At 36.2% G+C, this 10146-nt stretch overlaps 1 protein-coding gene across 1 annotated transcript in view; it reads right to left on the reverse strand.

The window, feature by feature from the left end:
* UNC5D (unc-5 netrin receptor D) overlaps positions 1–9905 on the reverse strand; it is a 376103-nt gene extending 366198 nt beyond the window's left edge. The window contains exons 1-2 of the mRNA XM_044659544.1: positions 9782–9905; positions 9273–9491 (exon numbers count right to left, since the gene is read on the reverse strand). Of these exons, the coding sequence (XP_044515479.1) occupies positions 9273–9491; positions 9782–9905 (343 nt within the window). The remainder of the gene's footprint in view (positions 1–9272; positions 9492–9781) is intronic.
* Between the last annotated feature and the right edge of the window lie 241 nt (positions 9906–10146).

The following is a 10146-nucleotide window of genomic DNA, read 5'->3' on the forward strand; positions in this document are numbered from 1 at the left end:
ATATATATATACATATATATATATATATGTTGTGTGTGTGTGTAATATCCTCCCTCATCTCTCTCTGCTTTCCACAGGTCCACTATTAATACAGAGTTTGGAAAACATAATTGCAATGTGTGATAGACAGAGATTTTCATTAACTACACAGAAAAAAAATGTTTAGGGAGAGACATTTCTTTCCTATTGATTCAATCAAAAATGCTTTGGAAGGAAAGGTTATGCTTATTAAATTCTTTTCAAAAAGGCAACTGTTAAAAATGTGAATTCTTCCACATCAGCATTCTAAAAAATCGGTATATAATCTCTCCAGATTCTGTCTGTATTTGTGTATTTTTGCTCCATTCTGTGACTGAAATATGTGACTTTTTTATTAGTCTTTTTCTGAAGAGGTGGAGGGTGGGGGGAATTTTCACGTGGTAGCAGAGAGCTTTATCAACACTGCTATTTTCGAGACATGGGGTTGCCTAGCAATGCCAGGAATTAAAGGGGGGGAGGCAATAACAGAGCAGAGTGTTGTGAAATTACAAGAGGGTATAGCAGCAAATTGGCTTGCAATACTTATCAAAAGGTCTTTAAGTGAGAGCGGATATAGGATTTGCTGGCGGCATGATAAACATCGGCTGATCATTTTTCAATGTTCTTCCTATCTTTTATTTGGTACAGTTCTACCCAATGGAATTCTTCTATTGCAAGTTCATTAACAGCCAAAAAATCTAGGGCAAAGACTTTTTGAAGATAGGACTTTCTGCCCCACAAACCCAGCAAGGAGTTTGGGAGTTGGCTTTTGTCTCTTTTGGCCTAATTGGGATATAGAAGCACAGCCAGTCTGTGGATGGCTATTGTTTTCTAGTTCCTTTGGATCTCAGGATTTAGAGCCGCAAGGGAGGATAGAAATAATTCAGTCAAAATGCCTTATTTTACAGAAGAGGAAAGTCAGGGCCAGAGAAGAGGTGCCTTAATCAAGGTCACACAGCTGGTTAGTAGCATAGCCAGCATCTAAACTCAATTCTCCTGACTCCAAATTCAGTGTTTCTTCCACTCTCTACAATAGCCTCCCTCAGATTTTAGAAACTCTTCTCTCCCTTCCTTCCTTCCTTCCTTCCTTCCTTCCTTCCTTCCTTCCTTCCTTCCTTCCTTCCTTCCTTCCTTCCTTCTTCCCTTCCTCCCTTCCTCCCTCCCTTCCTTCTTTTCTTCACACCTTCCATCTTAGAATCAATGCTATATATTGGTTCGAAGGCAAAGAGTGGTGAGAGCTAGGCAATGGGCAAGAGTCAATGCTTATTAAACTCTTTTAAAAAAGACAACTTGCCCAGGGTCACACGGCTAGGAAGTGCTGAATCCAGATTTTAAACCCCTTCTCTAGGCCTGGCTTTCAATTCAATGGGCCACTTAGCTGTCCCTAACTCTTCCTTTTCTAAAGAAAGGGTTATAAATGCTATGTGTAAGATTTCTTTTTCTTTCAATTTGTAACCAAATTGACATGCAAAAATTGCATCAGATGTATTGGGATATTGGAGACAGTTAAATATTACTAGCAATATGACAATTAAGTTATAGGGCAGGAAGGAATTTTAATCAAAAAAGTCAAACTTTCATTTTAAAGAGGAGAAAAATAAGGCTGAGATTTGTTTTCTTTTGTTTTGTTTTCTTTACCAGGATGATGATTCATGGGCCTCTCAGTGAGGGATTTACTCTCAATTCAAATCAAAACCTTTTTTTGCATCCTGTTGTTACAGAGAGTTGCCTAATAGTATTGGGAGATTATATGGCTTTCTCAAAGTAACAGAGTCAATACGTGTATTGAATCATAAGCAGGATTTGAACCTAGATCTTACTGACTCTGAAATGATATGTCTATTTATTAAATTAAATGTGAAATTATTTGCCAAAGATCACCAAGAGGGAAAAACTATAAGCTTGAGATTCTAGGGCTCTTTCAAGCGTATAAAACTCTCTTCTTGAAAAATATGCCTTTTACTTTCATTTATTATATATTGCAAATATAATGGCACAATGTAATTTACACTATTTCTCTTATATTATGTATCAAGACCTGGACTTGACCATGGGTTCAGGAAGGCTATACCAGTAGCCCATAACCTCTTGTAGGTATAATTAATGGAGAAAGTTTTATATACAGTCTTAACTACTTAAAATGTATTTCATCCAAAAAGTGGACTGGCTAACTTCAGCCCATCATCAGTAGGCTGACCATGAAGTTATGATTTTCTTAGCCACATCAATTTATGAAACCACTTACAAAGGCATGGAGACATTTTGATCTCTGCCTATAAAGGGACTTATAAAGCTTAATGAAATCATATATCTTTTGAAGTCCTAAAGTAAAAAGTATTAACATCTCTTGGCCTCAACATCATCACCTATAAAATTAGGAAGCTGGACTAAATGATCTTTAAAGTCTTTTCTAGCTCTAAAAATTCTAAAATCTATTAATAACTTTCTTATTGTCTATCTAAAGCTGTTTGGGTCAGAAAACCTGGTTCAAATGCTAGCCAAGGGGGCTTGATGAGGTGACCTTCATCATGCCTTCCAGATCCAGGTCCTTGGCCTTCTACATGAGCAGTCTCCATATTGGTATGGTATCATGGAAAGAACATTGGCCTTGGAGTCAGGAGAAATTGGAATATGAAACCTGTCTTTGACACTTAATGTGACCAGGATCAGGATGATGATAAGTTACTCAGTTCTGTCTTACTTTTTATGATGCTGTGGACTATTGCACACCAATGCTGTTCATTGAGTTTTCCGGTCAAAGATACTGGAGTGGTTCTATACTTCTTTCTCTAATAGATTAAAGCAAATAGTGGTTAAGTGACTTGCCATGGTAACCTAGCTGAGGTTGTATTTGAACTCAGGTCTTCCTGATTCTAGACCCTGAGTTCTATTTACTATGCCAACAATTGCATCTGATCAAGATATTAATCTTCTTTTAGTCTCACTTTATTCCTCTAAATAAAATGTGCATTATACTAGTAGAACTTCCTAATTTCAGTATTATTTTGAGGGCCTAAAGAAAGTGTTTTGCAACCATGACAGGCTGTTCAAAAAATCTTAGTGTAGTTTTAAGCTTAAATAGCTTAAAACCCTTAAAACTTTAAACTTTAAATAGCTTGAAATTATTAAAGTGTTAAGCTATTTAAGGCTTAAAACTACAAGATTTAAAAAACAATCTATCATGGTTTAAGCTTTAAAAGCTTCAAATTGCAATAATTTTTAAAAAATAATAGTAATAATAATAGCCAGTGTTCACATAGGTTTTTTTATGATAAGTGGTTTGCATGTGTATTTCATTTAATCCTCACAAAAATTCTAGGTTGTAAATGCTATTATTAATCCCATTTTATAGATGAGGAAACTGAGGCAGAGGCTAAATCACAGGGCTAGTAAGTCTCTGAAACTGGATATGAACTCAGGTCTTTCTGATTCCAGGAGTACCATTCTGTCTACTTTGCCTCATAATTATCTACACTCACATGCACACACAGAAGATCTTGTATAGAAATACAAGTTATTATTGACTACTGATTATTAATTCCCAGGGACAGAACCTCAAAGACTTTGGGGATACCTTGTATAGAAATATGAGTTATATCGTTATTACCTTTCTAGTAAGATAAGTTCTATCCCATCTTTTCTCTCTCTATCCAAAACTTTTAAGAAAGAAACATGAAATTGTTAAAATTAAAATTTTCTGGAGGGTCTTTTTTAATGTATAATTATTTATTAAATAACAAAAAGTGGTCCAGAAAAAAAGAAATGCACCAGTCTCACATGAGGCCAACTGTTTCCTTAGCAGCTCCTTCCCAAGGCATCTGCATCAGCTCCATAGCCAGATTTTGGGCTCATTGGTGCTTCCTTGACGAGTATCAAACCCAACTCTGTGTATGCACTGGAGCTCCCCAGGCTGGCACTCTCTGAGCCACCTTCCCCCAAGCCAGCTATTCAGTACCCCCGAAGGGTACATCCACTCTTTTAGTCACCTCCTCTCTCTGCAATTCCATGGCAAAAAGAACTATTTTCTTCCCATTCTCCCATTTACAGACCCCTTAACATTCTTTTCCCGAGGCCCTCTGATTTGGAGAACTCTGACTTCAGTACAGAAAAGAGGAGGGTCTTTCAGATGGCAGGAGTTACCATGTGGTCCTTGAAATGGCTGCATAGCACCAGTACTATATCTTGCTTCATGATTGGGTGTGGGTTGGGGCACCACCCATTGCTTCAGAGAGATATGGTTCAGAGGTTAGGAAGATCTTTTGCTTTAAAATCCAAAAGTTGCTTTGGGGTACCAAAAAAGGAGTTACAGAGTAATGCTAAATTTCCATAACTCTCTTTGATTTTAGAACTCTTCCTTTGTCCTCCTCCTGAATGGTTACCTAAATTCTGTGAAACCACTCAAAAAGGAACTGAGACCATCATTCCAGAAATCTCCCTCCTTCTCCATTTCCCCCTCTCCCACTATCACCCTCTCCCTCTCCTCTCTCTTCCTTCTACCCCCACACAATCTCTTTGGTCTCCTAAACTGTGTAACTATATTTGGCACCGTTCTAATAAACACTAATTAGCTCTTAAATAAACTGGAAAAAACAAATAGAATAAAGCTCCAGAAGGACAAATGTTGGGCAATTTGGATAATGCACTCAACAAAGGTAAACACACAGCAGAAATATCATGGGAACTTCTTGTCCTTCTAACAGGAGTAGAAAGTCATCTTGGTGTTTGTGAGGGGACAATGAATATCTTAAACTGGCATAAGGGGATGCACTGGAAAATATGACTAGGGTCTTACAACCACCCTTGTAGAGGTGACTATGTAGCCAAATAGGTAGGACCCAGGAGTCAAGAAGACCTGTTAGCATCTTACCTGAAACATTTATTAGCTGTTCGACCCTGGGCAAATCACTTAATTTTTCTGAGTATCTTCAGTTTCCTCATCTGTAAGCTGGAGGTAATAATAGCATATGTCTTTCTACCAGGTTGACTAAATTATAACATTTAAATATTTTGTGAAATTAAAAATACTATATAAAGACTAGCTACTCATATGGAACTTTTGAAGATCTTTGGTTTTATTCTTAGGCCCAACATTTGAGAAAGATCACTAAGAACAAGGAGATACCCAGAGGAGGATCAACAAAATGGTATGGTAATACAGAATTAGACCATATGATGATTAATTGAAGGAATTGAAAGTGTTTACGCTAAAGGAGAGATAATATTTGAAGAGCTATTGTGTGATTGTTCTACATGACCCAGAGGGAAGAATTTGGGTAGATGCTACCAAGGTATGCTACAGATGCTACAGGTTTAGCTTAATTATAAAGAAATTATTATAATTATATTATAAATTATTTAATTATAATTCAATGAATTTCAATTAATTATAAAGAAAACTTTTAAACAATTATATCTGGTCAAATGTAAAATGTGCTACATAGGGAATGCTGAGTTCAAAAGACAATAAAGAATCAGGAGGACCCTTAAAGATAATTTGGTCCATTTCATTTTATAATAGAGATCCAGAAAATTCAAGTGGCATAAATAAGATGAAGTCAGGTAAAAATAATAAAGCTAGGATTCAAACATGGATTCCGAATTGACCAATCTTTTCAATGCTGTCTATTTATTGCTAGAAATATTTGGGGACATATGAGATTCTCAGGATGAACCAGAACCACTGGTGCCCACTTGTCAGACAACTCTGACCTGTGGCTCCATGAAGCTGTAGAATTTTCAGTCACAGCCTGGTAAAACCATCTTGGCAGGAAGATGAGTCCATGACACAAAAGGATAACATTTATCCAAAACATAGAGATAAATATGCTTCAGTGGCCTGGGGAATCAACATTTTTGAACTTATAAGCTAAATAAACTTAAAAATCCAAACATCTTTTTGTTTCTTTCTTTTCCTTAGCTTTCTTCATTGGTCTTATCTCACTCTGACTGTTATCACTTCTCATACTATTTTTTTGGGATATACTTATTATACTCATCCCCTGTAGAGGCAGTTGTAATAAGTTTACAGAAGATGGAAGCAAGACAAGGTAACAGAGGGAAAAACAAGCAAACAAGCATTTATTAAGTAGCTAACATGGGTCAGGTGTGCTAAACCCTTTACAAATATCTCATTTGCAAGCATGCTAACACATAGGGTAGGTGCTGTTATTATCTTCAGTTTGTAGTTGAGGAAACTGAGGCAGAGATTAAATGAATTGTCCAGTATCACTTGACCACTAAACATCTGAGAACACATTTGAACTCAGGTCCTGATGCCAGGCCTAGTAATCTATCTAATATGACACCTCACCACCTCTACACATTTTCCTAGTTATATTTTAATCTGATTTGGACCACAGTTGGGAGTATTGTGGGCTGTAATATAGCCTGACTGTATGACATCTCTGGTTTATAGTATACACCGATGACAAAATCTGTTTTGTTTTTCTCATCATTTAATTTTACCCAAATGTTCTCCACTGTGCTTTATTTTTCTGCTTCTTGGATTTCTATATATGAATATATCTTCAGAGCATACAATGCCAGCCAGCCTCTTTTATTTATCACATTTTTAAAAATTTTAATTAATAAAGTATACTGATTCAGAGACACATTTTAGTCATGAGTTTCATCTCATATAGTTCCACTGTTATCCTTGAAGCAAAAAATTTCCTTCTTTTACCAAGACCTATTGTTTTCCTTGCTCATTGTGTAACCTTTAGTCATGTTTGTATGAACATGTAGGTCGAGATTTTACTACTGGATCCTTTCTTGTGTTTCATCTCCTATTAAATTTGAGTGTCTCATTCATGATTTTTCCTTTGTTTTGTAACTATTATCAGAGTATCTACTGTGCTGGAGACAAATATATTTCTCCTTTTCTCAATCTATTTTAAGTACAATTGACTAGATTTGCAAGACTCTTGGCAGATACATTCTTCCTAGCTCGTATTAGGTGAAGCAAGAAGGATCTCAATTCACTTGAGAATCATAAGATAATTAAGAATTTGGAGGAGTTCAGATTTGTCAAACATGTAGGCATGGGCCACATGCAGCCCATAACACTTCTCAGCGTGACCCAAACCAGATTAAAACATAACTGGGACATATTTAACAAAACAAAAGGTAGATAATATTACATTTTAAAATTGTCAATATTCAGCCTGCTGGGATACTTAGTATGGTTTAGTGCTACTTCTCTCCCTATCCCCTGCCCACATTTCTATTTGATGCCTCTGGTTTAATTAAACCACTTATTTTTTTACATGAATCAAATGCAGGGAGAAAGTTTAAGTGATGCATTCAGGATTGTGATGGTATCCATTTGCAGAGTTGCAAATACACTGAGGTCTTGACTCCTGGCCCAACTTTCTTTATACTATATAATGAACAGTTTCCATCTCTTTACCTAGTGTCCTGGAGAGGGAGAAGAAACCAAATTCTGTATGCCTTTAGCTTGCCTATCAAAATCCACTCACAAGAATGAGACTAAAACACCAAGAAACCTCAGAGATGAACTTAACAGCACTTAAAGTATGTTATATACTTTTTTTGGCACAGCCTAGTATAGTTTGAAACCATTTTAGAGGCATGAGGACACCCCATGAAATCTAAGGAACATGTGTGTAATGCTTTGAAAAGGGAATTTGGCTATTTTGTTACAAAAATGGAAAAAAATTCATATAGGATATGTTGCTAAAAGTCCTCTCCTCTATCTTCTCTCTATTTGGTAGCTGCAATGAAACAACTAGCCCAGGCCTGGCTCTGTCACTAGAAGAGGGTGTATGGACCTTAGAAAGACTTTTTCTGAGGGATAATAAAGGAATTAAGGTAGAGGATAAAGTTTATGAAGAGAGGAAGAAAATACTGGAATTTTTCAGCCTGAAGAAAGAATCTTTAAGTGGAATTTTAACAGTGTATTATTTAGAATTAACATATAGAAGGCAAGAGAGATGAGAGTCAGCTATTTTCTATCCCCATTAAGATTATGAAACTGACTTAAACAACACTGGGAATTTAAGTTATGTAGAATGAAAAAAGTCTCTGTACTTTATAATAGTACTCACCACTAGAGGAAGTATGGACTGACTCATGTATCTGAGATAGTATGAGTTTTGGACCAGTAAATACAAAAAGAAATAGCAAGATGGTTCCTCTGGTGTCTGTCTCTTCTTACACAATGTGATCAATTAGGCCTGATTTCTATTATTCCATATATCCTGACACTTCAAACTCAGTATATTCAAAACTGTTTTTATTTCAGTTTCTAACCTTATCCCCTTTCTGATTTCATCATGTCTGTTAATTATCCTAACATTCTCCCATTTCTAAACACCATTTTTATCTTAGATGTCATTCTTAACCAAAAGATTATATCTTCTTGATTATGCATATGAGAGCATAAAATTACACATATACATGTTCATGTGCATATGAAATTAAAAATGCTTTGAATAACTAATAATAAGATAAATCAAATGAAACAAAAGTTCTGAGATATTACATTGAACCCATCCATTTGGAATACATTTCCTCTAGGTTCTAATAATCACCATGCTTTTTACTCATTCTACTCCCTATTTGTGTAGCATTTCCAGATGATATTCCCAGAAAATAATGGTCCTCCTAACGTTGGTCTCATAAAGCAATTGTCTGCACTTTGTAAAAATGTAATCCTTCTGTACTATTTTGTATTAATATTTTATATTCTGAATGTCTCAAAATTCTTAGTGCAATTGTAATCTTTAATAGCTTACAAGTGCAGAAAGACATTTGGGATACTCCATATTTGTTTTTTTTTATTTATAAATGACTAAAATCTCCATGAGGACAGGGGCTATCAGTCACCTAAATTCTGTATTTCCCCTTGTGCATAGCAGAATGTTCTATAGTAGTTGCTTTATAAATATATGTTGAATTGAATTTATTCAGATTTACGATTTCATGTATATGGACAGTCCATCTACTAGCACAAAGCAAGACCTTTTTTTTCAGTAGCGAGTCTGCAGGAGTGGCAATGGCAAAATACAATCACTATCTGATGGTCGCCTTCTAAATGAGTAGCCTCTGCTCACTGGGCTAGGCTGGTTCTAGTGTGAAAAGCACAGGTCCTAATATAAAACCTTTTCAGCTTTCAATAAACAATGATGAGAATTAGAGGAGGACTTTAGTGGAGTTAATGACCCCGTACAAATATATTCAGTTTCTTGTTTGAAAGAACTATGTGAGTACATTTCATTGGCCCACAGTCATACCTGTACTCTCATCCAGGCTCTCTTCAGACACGTGTTCATTTTGATGGACCCATTCCCCATTGCATTTGAAGAAAATCTGCATTGCAGGCATGGCTTTGCACCTCAGGGCAATGGGGTTGCTTTTTATAATATAAGCATCATCAGGCTCCTGCATGAAATGAGGCAGTGTCCCAGGAGCTGATGGGATGGACTCAGGTAGGGTATCACCATTGTCATTTCCTGTAGAGAATAAAGAGTAGATCAGAACAGAACTAGTATTTATCATGTGAATATTACAAATGTAGAATAATATAATTAGAGATAAAAAAAAGACATCAGTATTAAGCATCCAGTAAAAACAATAGTATTATATTAATCTGGTTTTCTTTTTCCTAATATATTTTCTGAGTACTTTCTAGTATGTCTTTCTCAATTCAAATAATTTTATTTATTGATCTATGTATGTATAAATGCATACATTTTTTCAGGGCCTTAGGATAACCTCTAGTATGAGGCATGGTCGCCAGGACCTTCTTTGGCCTCATGTCCAGTTAGGCGATCAGGTTGTCCTTGAGTTCTAAAAAGATCTAGGTATACTTCGGTGGTCCACTGGCTGAGTGAGGGAAGGTCCTTAAGGGTACGAATTGAATTCATTCCCACCCCATGAAGACCTTTTGAGACTGTATGCTTCATGCTATGGATAGAGTTATATCTGGCAGCTCAGTCTCTTCACACCCCTCCTCAGAACCATCCAAAGATATTTTATTTCCCACTGCACCCACACAGAAACACAACCTAAAATGTACTAAATAGGCCAGGAACTAACTAACTCAAACTCAAAGAGACCCATGCTTATGGCCTGCAAGCTACAATTATAACTATTCTGTAAAGGGTA

The sequence above is a fragment of the Gracilinanus agilis genome, chromosome 2 (genome assembly GCF_016433145.1).
Source record: "Gracilinanus agilis isolate LMUSP501 chromosome 2, AgileGrace, whole genome shotgun sequence".
In the NCBI taxonomy this organism is placed as follows: domain Eukaryota; kingdom Metazoa; phylum Chordata; class Mammalia; order Didelphimorphia; family Didelphidae; genus Gracilinanus; species Gracilinanus agilis.